The 22,032-nt window shown below is 34.8% G+C and overlaps 1 protein-coding gene across 1 annotated transcript in view; it reads left to right on the forward strand.

Annotated features, from left to right (window-relative positions):
- CADPS2 (Ca++-dependent secretion activator 2) overlaps positions 1-19,355 on the forward strand; it is a 645,614-nt gene extending 626,259 nt beyond the window's left edge. Inside the window, exons 26-27 of the mRNA XM_012652730.1 lie at positions 13,680-13,784; positions 19,063-19,355. Of these exons, the coding sequence (XP_012508184.1) occupies positions 13,680-13,784; positions 19,063-19,236 (279 nt within the window). The 3' untranslated portion in view covers positions 19,237-19,355. The remainder of the gene's footprint in view (positions 1-13,679; positions 13,785-19,062) is intronic.
- Positions 19,356-22,032: the final 2,677 nt, after the last annotated feature.

A 22,032-nucleotide genomic window follows, 5' to 3' on the forward strand; every position in this document is an offset into this window, starting at 1 on the left:
TGTGCCAAAAGAAGATTTTTCTGCTTCGTAGGCAGTCTCTCTTACCCCAATGTCCCTTTTTCTAACATATACAACATTGTCAGCAGTATTCTAAAAATTTTTATCAAATCAAAATAATCTTCAATTTGTCTAATCCCAATATAAAAATATGACAAATATTGTCTAATTCTTTAGCTCCATTTTAATGCCTACTATGATGTTTCTTCCCAGGCAGAGTGGGAAGGCTCCCTGTCTTAGGTTTCAGAACATGTAGTACAAGCCACAGGTGTCCGTGTTTTAGGAAAGAGGTGGTACATTCCCTGAGAGCTTTGGTTCTCTGTGTTGGAAAGTGGTGATGTTTCAGAAGTCAAAACTGACATCTACAGCAATCGTCACAACAGCACCCACTGCGGTTGCTTCTTAAAGTCCAAGACTTTACGATGTGTAGGCCATTGATGGTTGACTAAAGCACATCTTATTTTCCAAGATAGACACTAAACCTACCTAACTCTAAACCCTTGTACATTTATTGGGCATTGCCTATCTTGAGTCCCTTTGAAACAATCTCATTTTAGCTCTCATGTTGCTATAGACACATCAGGGTGTAGTATTTAATTGATAAATCATGCAGATTAAACATTCTCTTTGTTATAAACTGATTAAATATTTAATTGTTGAGGAATTTCATCTCAACAAGACTTTTTAAAAAATATTGTTATGATGTCTTGTAAAATTAAGAGTAATTCTTTAAATGATAGTTAATCAGTTATATTCATCCAGAGTTTTATAAAGGATTAATTTTTCAGGACTTTCTATGAAAAGAATCTCAATTTCCAGTAAAGAAACTTTAAATTAAACATTTTAAGTAAAATCAACCTAAACTATATAAATGGATTCAGCAGCCCATTTATGCTAAGATAAAAAGAAAAAAAATGAAAATATTATAAGTAGATGTGCTTCTCAAAATGAAACTAATTTAGCACTTATATGCTCTTGTTTGTCTCTGGACTCCCAAATAAGAAAGCAGGGGGTGCTCACAATTTTTGAATTAGTGTTCACATCAGTGCTCAAACGTGGTAATGCGAGAGTTTATTCTTGTTAAGATCAATGCTACTAGCCTTAATTTATTCAAAGATTCAGTTAATTACCGTGTTGTTTTCCTAAGAATAGTTGAAATCAACAGAACATGGATAAGAGTAAATACTAAACTTTCCTTCCATAATACACTTTATTGTATGTATTCAGAGCTTATCATGTACTTTTTCATTCATATTCTTCCAGTGAGTTTCTTTGTATATATAATCAGCCTCTTTATTAGGAATGCAGGCTATAGCCCATTGAGATGGAAGACTATCTTTGCCTTCTGGCATTTCTTGTAATTTTGTGATAATGTAGAAATATTCTTAGATGTTAATGTCAGTTTAAAAATAGCAGTTTTCCTCTTTTTATATGGTCTTTCACTTTCAAATAACCAGATAGTTCTTATATAGACCACATAAATTAGTCTAGATCCCCATTACAAAGTATTTTCTTTTTGATTTTGCTTCTACATAAAAAGTAATCAAATATAAAACATTAACTGTTGGCCCCCATGCCCAACCATGATTTTCCTATCAACACTGGAAATTAAATACTAATATTATTCCTGTGTCATAGTCGTTACTTTCCATTTCCATCAATAGAAAGAGATGGATAATGTAAGTTCAGTAATGAGTTTGAGGCTGTTTGAGCTAATTTATTTCTAAACATTTTTATGTTGTGTACCCTTGTACCTCATTGTGTACTAAAGGTAGATAAAAGGTTTGACTAATCTGTTCATTGTATGTACTACAGGGGCAGCATCTCATTCATCTCACTTGTTTGAACACTGTTATTCAGCTGCTTTAACACATTGTTTTCCGGATTTTGTTGTTGTTGTCAATTGTACATATTCCTGCTTTGCTTTACCTATGGTATTTGGACTCTCACTGAAGTTGTTTGACCTCTTTTAAGATATTCATAGTCAAACCTGTTCTTTAGGTTGTCTTATCTGCCTGAGTAATGCCATATGGAGCTTGCTCCTTAGCTATTTTTTTCCCTCAAAGTTTGTTTCTCTTTAAAACCTCCCCTCTCGAATTACAGCTGTCTGGTTCATTTGAGTTAATAATCCTCATTCTAATGTTAAGTTATTATTTGTAAGTGTAAGAATTTATAAAAGGATCAACTTTTGATGTATGATGTATGCCAAAATCGCTTTGGCAAGTCCAGACGCGGTTCAGAGAGGCCAAAGGCCCTCATTTGAATCTAAGCTGCTGGTGAATTAAAACCTGAGAAACTTGAGATAAGCGTGCCTAATTGCCTAAAAGAAACTCAACAAGAAAATGTATTGTAGCTTGTTGATCTTATTTCTTTGATAATTCAAAAGAATCTTTAAGAAATATGTAGACTTCTTACTTAGATTCTTGAAACGTGATCGTGGTACACAATTGTCATTTGGCACAATCCCAGAAATACACATCTTTGCATGAGGCACCTGGACATATGTGGCAGGTCTGGTAGAATCAGCTAATTAACAACACAGGCTTAAACAGGCACCTCATCTGGCAGTGCAGTTAGTTGCCTGATGGTGCTCAGCAGGATTTGGTAGTGCTTTTTATTTTTCTATCCTAATGGTCTGCTGCCCACCTAATTCTGCCTTATTGTCAGTCACTACTTACCGCAGCTTGGGGCCCTCCCAGGAGGCTAAATTATTATCAAAGGATTAGGGAGATGTAGCCTTGCAGCTCTGACATTTCTGATTACTTGTCTATGCCAGAACACTAATTAGCTGTGACTAATTAAGAAAAATGTTCCTGCCATAGAAAACCATTTAAAAGAACTGAGAAGTAGAAAAGCAATTCAAAAGCTGAGCAGTGCTCAGATTTGCTGATGCTCTTTAGATTTCCACCAGAGCCTTAACTCACCTTTAATTGTGCTCAGAATTTAAAAAAAAAAAAAAATCTCACATGCAAACTGATCGGAGGTTTTTGCTTGAGTAGGAAAAAGATTGTCATTGATCGCCTAAGTTCTCTTAGTAATGATAAAATTGTCTTGGACGGATGGAAGGTGACAAAACTTTCATTTTCGTGGAGAAATTTTTCTAAATACCAGTTGCATAAATGGGCGTTTGCATTCATCCAACCATGCTAGTAACAAAGACTTACAGTCATTGAAGAAATTAGAACATTCTCTCTACTGATTTTTATCAAAGATAGCTGAATGGATTATGAGCAACATGTTGAGCATTTCAAAAGTATTTAGTGTTGAAAGCATGCCTCTTTAAACTTTAGGTGGTCTGGAAATTCTGACTCTTCCATGTAGAGCCTGGTTTTTCCACAGTGACTTTGCATGCCTGCACTTCAACCGGCCGCTAGTGCCTTCTTAATGGAAATGCCCAGCCCTCCCCTGAGACCAGCATCTCTAGCAATGTTTTCATAAGCCGATAGCTACTACTCTCCTTCCCTTCAGCCCTAACTTCGTAAGCAAATGACACACGTGGCTTAAAGGCCATTTTCTGTGGTGGCTTTTTGTACTCACCCTCTGTGAGCCACCCCCTCTGCAGGCCGTCCCTGTAGCCCCCTCTGCAAGGTCAGCCCCTTTCACAAGTGGGCACAGTAGTGCCAGCCAGGTCACTACTGTTGAATAAATCCAACTAAAAAACAAATCTGTGTAAGGAAGAGGCTGTTCTGGCAAGACCACCATTAGATGTCGGTATAGAATGCATTGACAGGAAACAATATAAAATAATTTTCAAAGGTTCTTATAAACACCTAAACTCTAGAGAGAGCCCTCAATTTCTTGATCTCAGCCTAGCTCTAGATCAGAGATCATCTAAATTTTGTTCTCTGGATATGGACAAAATATTTTGTTTGGAAAAAAGAAAATGTGCACCCCACCTCACCTATGTTCTACATGCTGATTTTTAAACCCATTTCTCCTTTTCTTCTCAGTGGAGAACAAAAAGTGGGTAGCCAGCATCCTCTAGGGACTAATCCCTCCTATATATGAAGACTGTTATTAAGGCACCTGTCATACTTGTCTACTCCAGGATAAATAATCCCTATTTGTTTAACTTCACTTCATAGGCCCCTTGTCTAGCCCTTTAATCATCTTTGAAACTTCTCAAAGTGCTTAGGATTTACAGTCAGAGATGGGATGCAGTATTCAAATGTGGCTGAACAAGATTCTTTCAAGCTTTATTTCTATTCATGTATTCAAATATGTGACTCTCCCATACTTTGGCTCTACCAAGCTCCGTCAATTTGGTTCCGTATATTCCCGACATTCCTTTTTGTTGACTTTCCTCTCAGTTATTGCCTATATCTTTGAGATAGGCAGTAAACATGTGTTTATCGATGTGGGACACCCATTCAGTTGATGTTTTTGCATGTATAAAGTCTCGAAAACAAATCCAATTCATCATTCATTTACCACGTGTGAGAAATGGTGGTTAATGTTGAGATTAAAACATTAGGCGTTGGCTTTGTCCCACATGGTTGGCTATCTGTGTCACAATGACTCAGTAGGATTCTAATTAGAATAGGAAGTTGAAACCCCTCTTATTAATCATTTATTCATCAAACCTGTATTGATTGAACATTTTCTGTAGCCCATACACTGTGCTAGTGGCTGGGAATACAATATTAAACAAGATAGACCAAGTCCCTGCCCTAAGGGAGCTTACATTCTGATGACTAAATGGGTATTTTTGAGAAATTATTAATTTCCAGATAAAATATTTCCACTTTTTCATCTGTGCAGATAAAAACAGGATAGTGATTATCTATGAAATTGTTTATATTATTATGTCTCTCTGTCTCTCTCTGTTTTCAAGTAGATGATTGGAAACTTGCCAAAAGTTTAGTGCCAACACAAAGTTCGTATCTGGTTCTAGTGCTTGTCACGTTAAATGTCATGACTGTGAGATAAGAGTACATTCTTCCTCTCTATCCTTCCTCTGTTTCCTTTCCTTGAAAGCCAGGCTTATATCAGCTCCCAACAGAGCTCTCATATTCTGTCAGACAGAAGTCAACATTTCCACAGCGACAATATTTTTCTACCTTTCTTTAAAATCAACTCACACGGCCAACAAGTATACAAGGTGCCAGGACATGTTGCTTAGTGATGAAAATACACAGGCAACATAACAAGCCATACCTCCAAATATGCTCCACACCTCAGATAACTCCCAGCAATGGCTACCAATCCACACGAGCATATGCTGGAGAGGCAGCTCGCTGCTTGGGTGATAGCCTCTGAAGGGCTGAGTACATCGACATCTGAACTTGTAGTATTAGCATATTTGTGTGTGAGTGTATATGTGTGGACAATCATATACATACATAGACATGGAGGTTTATTAGTTTATGGTACTTTCTCTTTTATTTCATTCATCACCTAAAATGAAATTAGACTGTCACATTTTAAGCCCCATTGTAGTCCTGTATTAAATTTCTTTAGCCAAATGCAATTGTTTGCTTTTCAACGATTTCTATGATTTTAACATCTATTAAATTATTTTTCTATTAATGAAATGTGCAATTCAAGTCAACAGTGACTCTGGCTCTGATATTCATCTGTCCTTTTTCTATTGAAAATTTGCCCTACTACTATTAGAGTTATAGCATTTTTTATAGAGAAAATTTTTATTTACAAATATTTTAAAGCATTTAGTCCTTTAATGACAATGGAATGCATGCTATATGCCAGACATTCTGCTAAGGGGTAGATATAGCAATAAAAATAAGATTCAGTTTATGCCTTGTGGATACTCACAGCTGGTTGAGGGAGACATGTACTGTATTGTGCAATATTTTCATAGACACCTATATAGAGTTCTAGGAGTAGAAAATATGTGAGCACCTAATTCTTCCTAGTAAGAGATAGTATTGGCTTCATAACAGAGATAATGGTTGAACTAGTCTTAAAGGCTGACATGAATCTAGCCAGCGAAATGTATTTAGGAATAGAAGTCCAAGCAGAGGGACAAACGTGCCCAGAAACCAAAGCTCTAGAGAAGCCCAACAGAGCTGCAGGTCATTCAGTTTGCTGAAAATGATTACTAGGGAAGTGCACCAGGACTCGGAGACACAGGATAGCTGTTTACTCCAGTCCTTATTGGCCTCAAAAAGTGATTTTGGAACATTTCCCATTTTTCATAAGGAAACTGATGCAGAAATACCTGGTAACAGCGAATTCTCAGGCCTCGGTTTGTAATCTCGAAACCAAGTTGTGCCATTTAATAGCAGTTCTAAGAGTCCAGCTTATTTTTATCTAGATCCTACATTATTGATTTAAAATGCAATATTGACAACATTTTATGTACAGTATTCAAAATGAGTCATTCAACCAAATGAAAAGGTCATAGTGCCCAAATGAATCATTCATAGACACTGTCTGTGCCCCAAACTGGTACATACACCATTATAACTGGATTGACCACTGAGTTCAGCCAAACCATTAATTAGTCATTTCACTCAAAAGATTAGCCAAACCAGTGTGCATCCCATCATTGGTCCCTAAGCAGCGGAGTGGAGAACAGCTGATTATCTGAAATTTTCACTTTATAATTACCAGTCTTTTTAGCGCCAGGAAAAGAGCCACAGAATAAACTTATGGAGGCACTTGCCTACTTGATAATAAATAATAAAAAACAGTGTTGATTTTAATACCGTTCATGTAGTGTGGAGAAAGAGGTAATTTAACATTACTTTGAGGACATTTTGGAATGAAGGGAGATTAATGAAATATTATGGACTGAAAATAGCTTTCAGTTTACGGAACTTGTCCTATTATGTAACTTACTCTGTTAAGTCACTAAAGAGGACCTAATTCATCTGGAAATATCTCAGTTATTATATTCATGCTTTTTGTTGGAAAAGAGAAAGTATGGAGCTCCAAAGATGGGGAAATTTTTTTTCAGCATTCAACAAGCATTTATTAGGCACCTACTATATGCTACTCGTTTCATGTTAGCACCTTTCACATGTTCTCTTCCTTAACAGACATCGTGGTGCTCTCATAATTTGCAAACTTCCTGATGGAGTTAAAAAATGAAAATCACCCAGAATATGGCATTATTCACTATGGAATAAAATGACATCAAATACTTCTCTGTTCTGTGTTGGAAAAAAAAAAAAAGACGATGAAGGAAGCCACATATATAGAGTTCCCCTATGGATGAACCAAGGATCATTTTTTTCACATTGCATTGTTTTGTTACAGTAAAACAAATATTTTCCAGTGTTTTTAAGCATTAGGATGTATGGTGCTTTAAAATGAGTCTGAAGAAGAGAGTATGTAGGAGATGTGTAGCATAATGGCCATTTGCCTGTTTATCTTAATAGGGAGTGTAGTTCTTCAAAGGATTTCTTTATATTACATATCACATTATTGGGTTTAGAGACATGTTTGGTCTTTGGAAGTGTGGATTGCTTCAACCTGCAAGAAAATTGGATGGGCTTTTCTTAATAGGCATCTTCTGTATTCATGCACAATCCTGTATTAAGATGACTGTCAGTGACCACCAGGAATGGTAGAGACTGTTTTCTTAGTTTTCTTCTAGAAGCACCAAACTGCTCCTAAGAATCAGAGATTTTATTGACAGAACAGAAATCCAGACTTTTTTTTTCTAGAGAGAAATGAAATAACACAGTAGTTATGAGCCCAGACTCTGGAGCATAAATACAAGATATAAATTTTAACCCTGCCACTTATTATACTCATTGTATAAACTTGAATAATTGCTTAATCTAAACTCAGTACCTCCACTTCTGTAAACTCAGTTTTAAGATGTGTAAAATGGGAATAATAACACCCACCTCATCAAGGTTGTTGTAAGAATTAAGTGAAATTTTAACTGACTCCCTTGAACTTCCCATGAGGAATAAAGAAAATATCAGATACCCTTATAATCAGAATTTCTAAAAAATAGTAATAGTAATAAAAATAACAGTACCTGTATCTCAAAATTCTTTATAGATCTCATTTATTCCTCATTATACTTCGTCATTTTTATAATATGTCTGTACTTCATTAAGAGGCCAAATGAATAAATTAGAAGTAAAATGTTAACAGACAATAGAAAGTTCTGGAGCTCTGGGCTTGCATTTTGCTTTATTCTGGAAGAATAAAGCTATATTGAAGCAGCATCTAAAAGCAAAATGACAATTTGGCTTTTCCCTTCCACTCTTTTTTACAAGAATCACAAGCTCATCATACCCTTTCCTTTAACAGTCAAATTTAAACTCACAGTATTTCCGTTAGCACGTCATTAGAATCTTATTATTTTCAAGCTAGATTCATGTACTCTATCCCACATATTACAGATGACAAAATGAGGCGTGGAGAAGGGAAGTGACAGGCTCAATCGAGCAAATAGCACAGAGGGGCTAGCCCACCCACCCTTGCGGGTTCTGCGTTCATGCTCTTCTCTGGTGTGTTGACAGCCAGCCCTCAGCTCCGTTCCGCACACAAGTCCCTATCTTCCCCGTCACGAACATCTCTGGGTCGAGCTGGGAATGTCGATAGGTTTAGGTTGGGGTGAACACTTCCTGTATTTTTAACCATAATAGGCTGGTTTCAGTTTTCCTTAAATATAGCCCTTAATCCTATTGCAAGCCAACAAAAACTTCCCATTTAAAACTTTCAAAATGCTTGTGCTTTGGGAGTCTGTTTCGTGGAACTAGGCATAATAGTTTCAGTGAAATGCCTTGAATAGAGGGGAAAACCTGGCATTATTGTATCAAATCTACTATTAATATAAAATTTGCATTCTAGTGTTTAGAAATGGGAAGTGAGTGAAATGGAGCCATAATTTTTAGTTATATTAAATAGATGTACTATTGACAAAATGAACACTCAAAGTATATTGAAGCATTTATATTTACTTTTTAATATAATGGTGAATCTGTAGGGCATTAATGTTTCTAAACATTTTGTTTCTCTCTAAAGCTACTACTAAATGATCCTAAAGGATGTCTTATATTTATTGAACTTACAAAACCATCAGCACTGAAAAAATATTGTTCTTTTAGTCAATTTAACTTTACATTTAAAAGTACATATTTTCTAGGTGAGATTTTCTAGGTGTTATTTCAACACAGTGACTCAATTCTTTTCAAATAGCTTCTCTTGAAATAAATGAAGAAATACATTCATAATGTGGAAATTTAGATATTCCATGTCTTACTGCACTAAAAATTGTTGATTCTTTTTTTTTCTTTTTTTCCCCCTGTTGTTCACCTCTTGAAACAAGGATAGCTGGAGAAGAATAAAAATATATCAACTAGTTGTACCAATTCATAATCAATAAAAAACTAAACACTGAAGCAGAAAATATATCACAGATTTGTGCCCTAGCAAAGCAGCTATTTTTACCTTGCCATCATCATCAGAAGCCGCATTCTGACAGAAATCATTTGCTTGAAGCAGCAGCGATATATAAACCCTATGGGGTCTTATGATTCAGATTTAGGAATATCAGCCTTAGAGGGTCTAAAGGCATTGTGCATTAGTATGTATTGAGACCTCATTCCAGGTGGCAAGCAGCTGGACTTTTTTTAAATAAAACTTCCAAAATAGATGTGAAGTACTTTTTTCCAGGCGATAAGTGTTATATTTAATTGAATCATCCTCAAAATGTTATAAATTAGGCAAAAAAAAGAGGGAGTTGTGCATATTTAATATATTTGTTTTGTATTTCCACTCTTCAACAGAATAATGAAATTCCTTAACTACTTCTCTTTAACTTGCATGAAGAAAGCACGGTATGTTGCTAAATCTCTTTTCACCAGCTCTGCAGAGAAACAACTTTAATCCTTGTTAGAAAATTGCCAAGTCTGGGACTGACAAAGAGCTCATGCTTGTTCTATTGTTAGTGCTCCCTGGCCCCAAGAGCAGAGCCCTTTACAGCTGCGTGGATCCCGCCCGGCTCAGCTGCACTATTTAGGAGAGGAGGTTTGTCAATTTCTATTGACAATGGAGAGAGTTTTTCAGGGCCTGTAGCAGTGCTGACACAGTTGGGGATCAATGCCAGCCATTCAGACTGCACCCTCTTTCATTGCTTTGGTTTGTTAATTCAAGACTAAAGGTCCACTGAGGGGGTTCGGGGTGTTTAAGAAAGCTGATGAACTGTTTAAGAAAGCTGATGAACTGCAAGCATTTATAGCCCTGGCGTGGCAATTTCCATAGTCAGTGGCAACTCCTGGCACTGAGGGAGCTATGTCCTTGTTGACCCTCTTGTTATTAAAAATGCACAAGTGCTGCGCTTCTCAATATTTCAACACTCTTTCATTGTCAATACCACCTTCTGAGCCCTTCAGCTTGTTGCTTGCTCTAAAGATCTTCTTAGATTGGGTTTGAAAACTTCACCTTAAACACTAGATTAGACTGATGTTCTGTTTTCCGTGCTCCTGTTGATTTGTTGAGCCTTCCCAGGGCTGGAAAGCAAGTAGCAGCTTGATGGGGAGACGGGCTGCTAATATGATTTACCAGTCTACAGTCATGCACAATAAGTGTGAATAAATACAGGGTCTCACAGAGTCAACCCTAGCCTTTCCTTTTCTTCTATTTTTGCTTTAAAAGAGATATCTCAAGAAAATGAAGTGAGTAACGTATGCCCTTACAGGAGTTGAATGAACCACAAAAAGAAGGAAAAAAAACATATTTTTTTGCTAAAGTGGTAGGCTGCTGTCATGGATTGATGTAGAAAAAAAAATTGTAAAATATACACTTATTGCTTTATTCCTATGTAGACCAAAGCAAAGAATAAAGCAGTAATGCCGTACCCATGACTTCAGTGCAAGCCGCAGTGCCCTTCCCTGTCATCCCCTGAAGGGAAAAGTGGATAGTCAACCAAGTTGTTTTATAAAATTAACTTTTCCAGAATGAGAAGACAGCTCCTAACATACAGACTTTACTGCACATTCACCCTTTTCGGATTTTTTGGGGGAGGTTGATTAGGTTTGGTGGGGTCGGGGGAGGCAGAGAATGAAAGTAACCAACCTTTGATTTGTTTCTCAACATGAAATAACTGGGACCTACCATATTCAGCACTCAAAAGAAGGACATATTAATTCCAGCACTAGAAATAAGAAAGTACTAGGGGTTTCCGTTTGGTGGCTTTGTTTGTTTGGTGTGTGTGTGTGTTCGAGTTTCACCATATACAAAAAAGAAACAGTCGTAGTGGAATTTTTTTTGTTAGCCTATTCTTAGTGGCAGCATACACTCTGAGTTAAGCTACTGCTTTCCCTTAATCATTTGCTTAATTTAGCTGAAATGCCTCTTCAAAGGGCTTTGACTTAGGGACCAAAAATATGCATTCTTATAAGATAATTTTTCTTAGAGACTTTTTCTTATAGAATAATGTATTTACTTTCAAAGTAAGATGATGGTAAAGTAGCTTAAACATTTTACCTAACAAGGGTTCTCTTTTTCTCTATTTTTATAATTAACTTTAGATCACTTTATTCCCAAATTCTTTTTCTCTAAAATTATAATTTTGGCATTGTGTTAAAGAAGTTACCATATTAATAATTTCTGTGTTACATTACATGTCCTTAATCATAAACACCAGTTATAGATAATGGGAAAATAAAGTTAAATTATTTTTAAATCATGTAAGGATTTTTAAGAACATAAAGATGCATATGGAGTAATTTTAAGAAAGTATTTTCATTTCTCTCAAATTTATACAATTTACCATGAACATAGTAACTACACAATCTAACAGACAGATTAGTTGGTGATGCTAGCCATTGTACAATATATAATATTTTCTCTCCCTGAACAAAAAAGAAAAATTTACTATCCTTTGCAGAAGGACTATAATTTTTAAGAGTTGCATCCATTCTGTTAACATTTTAGCTTTCAAATTATCTTGAGAGTGGGGGGGGAGGCGGTCCTAATTCAGTATGCTCATATTCTATATCAGCAACACTTGTGAGAATTTACCTATATTAAAATAGAACTCAAGAAGTTAAGACTTCAAATTATTTTATAATGTGAAATAAGGATAGAATTTAAATTACGTCAAAAATTAAGGTGAGTATCTATGAAAGATTTTTAGATTTAACATGTCAATTGAATTTACTAGCAGTTTATATTTTAAGAATGTAGTTGTGTAGGTGTCTTATTTTATAAAACATATTGCTGATATTTTTACATGTCCTGAAAATTAAGAAAGTAATCATTAGGAAGGAGTGAAATTAGGTACATGAATAGCATATTTTTTAAAAATCACAGTCCCATATTTAAAAAATTTGACATATTTTTATTCATCCATTTGATTGATAGTATTTAATAAATCATTTATTCACTTTTAATTAGCTTATCTCATTTTATGCATGTATGTTCGATATACTAACAAATTAATAGAAATAGTATGATGAAATGTGAAACTCATTTTTAATTTATACTTAAAATACCATTTCTTATTGTAACAAATCACATTAGATCAATGTTAACAAATACACATCCAGATAAATTTAAGACTTGGATCACTTAAGATTATGCTTAGATGTTGAATATACTGTTTTATTATGTGGAGGAAAATTTATTTTTAGACTTTTTTTCTGTGTTTGAATACCTAAGAACATATACACACATGTGATCTGGACTGTCACTAGGTTTGTGTATACAAGCAAGGCACAAAATTCCTTCTCTTTCAAAAACCCTTTTGTAATTTCTTAAGTGTTGAAGGGATGTTACGATTTCTCACAGTTTTCTGAATGGGTAGCATTATTCTTACAGTATTACCTAAACCTAGCTCTGGCACATCATCACTGAATCCCTTAAAATGTCACCTCTGATGGCAGATTGCCTTTTATTAAAAATAGGAACAAAATTTCTTCTTTTACTATAATCACCAACATTATATAGGAGCAGAAAATTGCATTAGAAAAGAATTTCTGGTTTTCCCTCAAAAGAGTTGTAAAAAACAGAAAAATTTATGAACCCACCAAAAACACAAAATGAAATAGATCCTTTCCTTTCATAATCTGGCCAACTGACACCTATTTTGAGATTCTTATGATACATAAGAATTCCGTCTTGATATTGTTCCTTCTTAAGATCTCAATAAATCTTTATTTTACATGGCTTTACAATGTCTTGGCAAATACTTAACAACCAATAGTAGGTAAAGGTGTCATTGGGGATTACCGTTTAGTAAGTTGTGGATATTTTTTTGCCATCACTCCTTTAAAAAGTTATTTTTAGGTATTGACTGCATGCCTTATGGCATAACAGATCTTCTTTTTGATTTTTACTTAACATGCAGGCTAACAGAAAATTTTCTTTTGAAAATAATTTACCTCTTTTTTCCTGCTGCTTGGCCATCCATTTAGTCCCATAACATGTATTTAGTACTCATTGTTACCTACAAATTACAAAGCAGGCCACTAGGCTGTGAAGTGCAAAAACACGGTTTCCATGAATATGTTACAGCTGAACAACTGTAATGTTAATTCATGGAAAGAACAGCCTAGGTCAATTTAGCAGATTTTCTAGCAAAACATACAATTCTGTTAACAGGAAATTACAGCATTATTGACTTCAAGTGCTGATCCGTGGTCATTTCGGAGTGTTTCATTACCCCCTCATTACCGAATCTGTTAAATGAATACTGCAGAGGTTGTTTTCTTTTTTGTCCTCCTCCCCTCTGCCCCAACCCTTCTCTCCAGCAATGGTACAGCAATTCCATGAAAGTCATTTGCCTGTGGTTGGCTGATAGATTAGACCTCCAGCTTCATATTTACCAACTGAAGACGCTCATCAAGATTGTGAAGGTAAACAAAATGTGTTTAGATGTGAATTGCCCACCCACCTATAAAGAATAATGGGAAGATATTGACATACAGGAAAATCCTATTTGATATCACTGAGTGAATCTAAGTACTTAAAAAGCATCGCTTATTAGCAATGATATGCTACCGTTTACTTCCACTTTCAGTTAGATTGCTAAATAAACATAAATTTACCTTTTTGCATTAATAAATAAAAAATATTTGCTAGCGAGTAATCACATTTTAAGATTATGTATATTACAGCCACTAGCACATTTACCTGAATGTAGTAGGTCCGTAATAATTTTGCATTAATTGTCTTATATATATATACTTTATATTCATTAGGATCATATATCATTATGAGGGCTTTCTAACTGTATTTGCCAGGAGAATAAAGAGAGTCTCTGTTATTTGATTATATCCTGGTGCAAAAGCAATACATTGTCACTGCCTGAATTCTTTTGAAAAAATGTTCCTTCTTATATGTAAAAGATAATCAGTTTGAGTGTGGGGACTGTTCAAAACTACTAACACCGATGTCATATAAGTTCAGCAAGGCCATTTTGACTTCTGGTCTTCAAGAGAAGAGGTTATAACCTATATGTTATATTTAGTAAATGAAGGCTTTAAAATAATATATTTATTCAACATGATTTTTTACACTTTGTAAGTTCTAGTGGAAGCACAAAACTTACCCCAAGTTTAACCTTTTCTTATAATTGAGACAGAAATTCCACCTTATGGCTGAAAACATTAAGCTATTGAGAATCAGTTTTTCCTTTAAATAGAAGACCTTTACTTCCATTTTAGTACCATTTACTAATGGTACACATGTGTGTGCCCATACAAATAATGTATGTATGTGCACTTATGTGTATGTATGTGTACGTGTGAATATACCCACACACATATAGAGTGGTTCTCAAAGTGTCACTCTGACCTAGTATTATCAACATCACCTGGGAACTTGTTAGAACCACACCTTCTTGGGCCCCATCCCAGACCTAATGATTCAGAAACTCAGAGGATGGGACCCAGCAATCTATATATTAACAAGCCCTCTAGATGATTCTAATACATGCTGAAGTTTGCAAGGAACTACTCTGTTATATATACACCATTAAAAGAAGTTTCTTCCTACCTTAAGATACTTTCAATTTTTCTCTTGGTTCCTGCAATTTAATTAGAATACAAATTCTTTTGTACCATAGACATACTTGTTATCTTGTTAGAAAGGCTAACAAATAGGAAATTCTGTTCCAAAGTCAGAAATTGGCAAATCTACTGGAACACAGAACCAGACCTGTAATGTCACAATAATAGCAATCATGATTAGTCATAAATAACAAGTAAAATTATAGCCACCCACAAAATTTTAATACTATAGCTATACATTACATGTCAACAGAGAAAATACCTTTGATCCAGAACATTTCTTACTTGGTGTTATTTATTTTGCAAAGAAACTGAAAGAACAATATGATACATTCATATTTGGCTTAGTTCTTCAACGTTTCTTCCTTGTTTCTCTAAATGTGACTCGAAGAACCTTCAAATGAAGGTTGTTTTTCACAAAAGAGAATTAGGATAATGTATTTACCTTCTAAATATATGTTAAGGTTGTAGTCTATATGGTGATTAATATTAACTGGTTATCTTTATGATAAGCCATGTTTTCAAGTTAATGCCTACTGTGTTCAGGATGTCAGAAGTTACATATTTAGCCAACTAGTATTCGTTGAGAGATTGTTAAGCTCTTTGTTTAGAAAATAAAAATCTCCAAATTTTATTATCCTATCACTTGTTTCTTTCATAGTTATTCCTTTTCTCATATTCACACATCTAAGCACTGGTGGAATTTTTTCAATTTTACTGAGGTATAATTGACAAGTAAAAATCGTATATCTTCAAGATAAGCATGTGACTATAGTTAATAATGTATTGTATATTTGAAACTTTCTAAGAATGTTAGAAAGATCTTCAGTATTCTCACCAGTGCATATTTTAGCATAAAAGAACAATTAATAATTTAATAAACTATATGATGAAATTTCGATTGTACTCTAAGCCAATCAGTGTATATCTTATTTTGATATAGTCTTCATTATGGCTGTCAGTAGTCAAGACTGATAAATATGAAATTAAATTTCATGAATATGTTTGATTTTCCATGTTTTGCTTTTCACAAGTGAGTCCTCAGGCTCAGCTAATGCTTTCTTGGGCTGACACACTTAATCAAGTTATAGGGCTCTATTTAATAATTAAAAATGATTATTTTCATAATGAAAATCAAGGTGAATTAATAATTTAATGTTCTAATTGTTTTTTCTACTTTGAATATAAACAGTCTTTAGCCAGTTTCATACATAGATTCATTATTCTTCAGAACTTGTATGGTTTTTTTCATAATAATCATTTTCCAGTGAATTTAAGAAGCCACGAAATAAAACATGTATAGAATCGTTAAGTCCCATTTGCAGGCTTTCCTTCTACTTGGACTTGGCCTGCATATTATAGCCGAGTTGTGCATTCTACCCAGAATCCAAGCTACTCGACTCTAGCAATCTAGTGCCTACTACTCATAGGCACTGTCACTCTTCTATGCCCATGGAAACCCATTTGTCATCAAAATCTATATAATAGCCAACTTTGCCCTACAAAGATAACTTACACGCTAATTGGTTCATTCATGTTGCTCATGCAGAAAAAAACAAATCCCAGTAAGCTTTCTAGAAAAATTTAAGGACTATGAACTTACTTTTGAAGTTTTAACATCAGAATGATTTATTTGGAGTGGGGAGAAGGTAGAATCTTCAAACAATCAAAATGGTTGTTGAATTTGTGTTTTTTCTAGTGATCATATGACATTTAAAAGCAGTTAACATAAATTTGCTAGGCAAAAAGAAGACAAGTGAACAGCACCCTGTGGTAGGCACTTATCTTAAATAAGAGCCAACCAAACCTTTGTGGAAGCCACAGAGAATGTCCAATTGTTAATAACATTTTATGAGAGAGAGAGGGAGAGAGATTTTGCAAGGATTATCTGCCCTGAAACTCACATAACTGGCTATTGCTTGCAATAGAATAAGAAAGGCTTCGAGACTGCAAATCCACAATTCAAATCTGTCTTGGCCCATTTATTGATAATCTAAGTCAAAGAAAAGTCACTCCAATAAAATGAGAAAGTCAAGCTCACAAACTCAGTATATCATTGTCAAGGGGACAATATTTTATATTAATATTAGATATATCATCTATAGATGAATATTTTGTGTATTTCACATTTCATTTTTAATCTAATTACAAGTCAGTTATAGGAATAAACGCAAATCTCTATGGTAATAATGCTTTGTATACTCATTACCAGATTATCTAGGCAAAACTTATTTTTCAGAGTTGCTTCCCTGGTTCTGATACAAATTACCATGAGTTTTGGTGTAAGAGAATACCACCTTAGTCATATAACTTATGACTGAGAAAGAGAATAACAGAATATAAGGATGGTGGATTGTATGTGTCTTAAACTATTAAAATTTAAGTGAAAATAGGTTTGATCACGTAAGAAAAAAATTACTCTTTGAATCTAAATTTTACTTGCAGTAGAGACACTGACCTCAGATACTGTTCAGCCTTCTTCAGAGTTCAGTTTATTTTTGAACATGTGGACTTTTCAGATATGAACTTATATCAAGGGATTATCCAAATGAAAAAAATATATATTATTAAATTCTCCAGTCTTACTATTGACATATCACTTCTGAAACTTGGAACTGTATTGTGAGGCACATATTAGGTAGAAGAACACGGAAGGATAATATGTGAAAATACCAATGATCCCACTACCTCGTAATGGTTCTACTTCTTCCCAGAAGGCTGTTAGTAAAGGCAAGGTGGGTATATCGAGGGGATTAGGATGTCCTCTATCAGTGCTTCTCAAGTCATGTGAATAAGTACCTTCAGCTCAAATGTCTGAATGTTATAATATTTTCTGAATGTTATAAGTATTATGAACACTTCTGTGTTCAGTGAAATCAGACATCTCTTAACATTAATTTTTAGCTATTGGAGTTATGATATTGGGCCATGAAGTACAGTATTTCTTGTTTGACTTTTTTCATCTGTTAAGTGCAAACAACAACGAAAACATGGCTACTAGCCATCACTTAGAACAGAATAGCAGCATGTTAATATGTACTGATACTTTGGGCCAGTCCATAGAAGTTTGACTGTTTAATATTCTAAATCTGACATAAAAGAGTAGAAGAATCTTGAAAGATACTGAGCATTAAAATAGCCTTAGAAGTGCTTCCACAGAATGGGATATCTTCTTTATTTCCCCATTTATCTAACTCTGGACTTTTCTCCAACTTTAAAAATCAATAATAATAAAATACCAGTTTGGTTTAGCCATAGAAATCATATGTCAAGAAAATTGTACTTTAAAAAGTGAATATAAGGAAAGTTTTATAAATTAATATTTTCAGTGTCACAGAAGGATTTTGTTGGATTTTGTTCTTTTAAGAATCACTGTAGAAACAATAACATGGTATTTGTTCCATTTTTTGATATGTAATACACCAAATTATAATTTATTGTTTCACAGAAAATGTAAATAGATTTTTTATCATCCCACTTATGGAAGCTTTATGCCAGAATTTGGCACTTCATATTACAAAGGAATTTCAGTAGAAAAGGGCAGAATTCATACAGACATTTAGGTGTACACAAATTTTTATTCAGAGGTACTTATAAATTATTTTATAATTCACAAATACTGAAAATGTGAATTTCTTTTACTGATAACAGGATCAATCTTTTCCCTCCACACACATGCCCCCAAAAACTAATGTATTTTGTAAAATGAAACACATTTTTTAGTATTAAAGGAAAGCTTCTCAATTTAAAAAACTAAGAATTCATTTTTAATAGACTTGCATAAGTACATATCATTTTATTTTTGTTATAGCTTATTCAAATAGTAAATTCTGTGCAATTAGTAATGTTTTGGGGGAAAAGTTAATTTGTCATCTGATAGTCACAACATTGTGACCTATTCATAGTGATTATATTTTGAATAGCACTATCCAAAACTTCTCATTCTATTTTCTCCCCAGAAGTACACCAACAAGATGATTAACATGGCAGCCATATGAACACATTAGTGGCCCAAGATCATTTTTGAAATGTCAACTGAGTACATATACCTATACATATAGACATACATATCTGTGTACATATAATCTGAGTTATCTAAACAAATTCTCTCCTCTTCCCTCAGAAAACCTACAGGGACTTCCGATTGCAGGGTGTGTTGGAAGGAACACTGAACAGTAAGACATATGATACTCTGCACAGACGCTTAACAGTAGAAGAGGCCACAGCCTCTGTTTCAGAAGGAGGAGGACTTCAGGGCATTACTATGAAAGATAGTGATGAAGAAGAAGAAGGCTGATAACACACAGCTCTGGAGAAGAGAGGAGTTCCTTGACTGACATTGTGTTTTTTGTATTTTGTCCATGTGATTGCATTTGTTGTCTTGACCAAATAAAAATGCTTGCATTTCTTTAAAAAGTAAACCCAGAAGCAGAGTTAATGAGGAAAATGCCAAGTATTTTTTTGAAGAAAATCATTCTCTTTTGTGTAGCTTGACCTAAAAATGAACTTTGGCTCTGTTTGTGATTGGCATATGAACATTTTTTAAGATTTGAGCTTTTTTTCTGTAATCACATCAAAATAATGTTGAGTATATGAAGTGAGATATGTATTTCTCATAACACAACATTGTGAGAAGCCATTTCTAATCATTGCGCCAACTCTATTGTACTCTCGTTAAAATGGTGTGTACCTTACAGTTTGTAATTTATGTGAAATGTTTGTTTTGTACTTAATTTGCCATTGTTGTGATGTGTATAACACTTTAACCTTGGTTCTTAGTACTCTGATCTGCAGGTATCTTCCTGGGCTTAAAAGAATGCCAAACTCAAATATAGACTAGATTATCCAATGGGTTTATGTCTTGTTCCATTCTCAACATTTCTTCTTTCAAGTGTACAAAATCCCAAGGTATAGGGTAGCAAGTGTGCTTCCGTCAACATATTCTCCTACTCCTAAGTATAAGAGCTTGCAGGCAATAAAAATCCATTTGTTCACAACCACTTCTGTATTTATTAGACTTGTATAGATTAAATGCAGTAAAAGATGTTTGCAGTATTTCAAACATCCCAATTATCTGGCTCTGTGTTTTTGTTTCTTGCTTTTTTATTTTATAATATTTTAAATGAGTAAAAGATATTAAACTGTGTTTTTTACCAAGTAGGCACACACATTTGTTAAAAGAATTAATTACTATGCAGCACATTTCCATAGCAAAGGAAATGTATGCTACAAACTCATATATTGTGTATTATTAATAATAGTAATTAATGTTAACTAATAGTATTAGTAATGCTAGTAATGTTTACTAGCAATTGATTATTAGTATTCCCTCAAACTAATCTCTTGCTAGGATTTTGAAAGATAACATTATTATGCTTTGTAATTTCTCTATGGATTATTTTTGTACTTTTTCCTAAAATATGCTGGCATATTGTGCTACTGCATTCATTCATAAGTAATTTTCAGATGAAGTCAGTTCATGCAAATTGAGTGGAGGTATCCCTGAATTTATGAAAACTTATGTTCTAAAACTTTAAAAGTGAAAAAACTTGGACCTCCAATTTCATTCTCCTATGGTGTTACAAATGGTCACAGGTTCCCAGACAAAAAATCTATTTAATCCACAGTTATTAGTATTGCTGCCTCTCCTTTTCTGGGTCCTAGGGGTAAGATAAGGTAAACATATAAGAAGGAGATGTCTTCCTTTTTCCTAGACTAGAGACTAACCCTGCTATTTTTGAAAGACAATTTGTCTTGGAATGTTCTGCCCCCCTTTCTTCTTCATCCTCACACCCAATAGCCTTTTCTTCAAGCCCTCAAGTGTCCAATCATGCTACCCTAAACTCCCCAGTGGCACCCTCCCCAAGCTTGCTGCTGTTCCAGAGCTCAAACTGCTCTCTACTTGGAAATTACCCACCCTTCTTTTCCTTTCAGTAAAATGTCCATTTCCTGTACACTGTTCATCGCTGCATAATTGACCCATTTTCTCCTAAAGCGTGAATAACTGATGACCTCCCATCACCCTATTGAAACTATCTTTTTGAAATAATGTATGTACTCAAATGTTTAGCTGACAGAATTCAGAAGTGAGGAAAGCACTTCATGCAGGGGAAAGTGTCTGAGGCCTGAAGGGTCTTTTTGCTGGCCTGGCCTGTTTAACCTGGCTACTTGCCCCCTTCACTGGTCAGTCTCTGAGCTTCTCTCCAGATTGTGATGTTCTTGGCTCCTTCTCTTCCACACCCAGGAGATCTCTAAAAGCTCCATTCCCTACCCTCCACCCCCAGTAGCTTCCACAGCAAGAACAACAGCCAAAGGCAGGTGGGTAGTGGAGCTGCTCATGTCTTTATGAGAACTACCTGGACTAACCTCTGAGCCACAAAAAGGTATGTGAAGAAAAAATTATAAGTAACTTCGAAAAAGAATGAAAATTAGTTTTGGGGGTGTTGCCCAAAACTAACTGCAAATTGCTTGAAATGACAGTACTTGTTCACTGGAGTGTGTAACTGTTAGGATGAATGCCCAAACAAGCATTCTATTCAAGAAAGGCAAGTTTTATGTGGTGGTATTCTTTAAAAAGTAATATTTTTAAAATGAATTTAATTGAAAACCTAACAAGTTTTGTAGAATGTTTGAAGTGAAAATCATTTTTAACTCAAATTACTATCCTTCTAAATGTTTTGGGGGAAGAGCAAAAAGTTACATTCTTTAGACAGTTTGGCTAGTGTTGCAAGAGAAAATAGATAATACCGTTTGATGTCCAAGCAGAATGAGTTGGTTAAATAACACCAGAAGAAAAGTTTCTCCAGACATTTGTCAGAGAAAAATAATAATACCTTTACCGGAAAGAGAAAGAACCATACAGAGCTTAATGTAAACCTCTCGCTCTGCTGTGGGTTGTTCTTGCATTCACGGATTTTTCCACTTGAATTCCCTTTAGTCCTAGCTCATTGTCCCTCTCTCAGGAGAAGGGATTTCCTGCTACTTTTGCAATAAACGCCCGCGCAAAGTGCCTAGGAGCTCCCACCCCGCCCGCAGGGTCAGAGCCGGGCCTGGTGGGGCGCTGTCCTCCTTCGCCCGCGGCGACCCGCGGTGA

The sequence above is a fragment of the Propithecus coquereli genome, unplaced genomic scaffold (genome assembly GCF_000956105.1).
Source record: "Propithecus coquereli isolate 6110/MARCELLA unplaced genomic scaffold, Pcoq_1.0 Scaffold4, whole genome shotgun sequence".
NCBI classification, from domain to species: domain Eukaryota; kingdom Metazoa; phylum Chordata; class Mammalia; order Primates; family Indriidae; genus Propithecus; species Propithecus coquereli.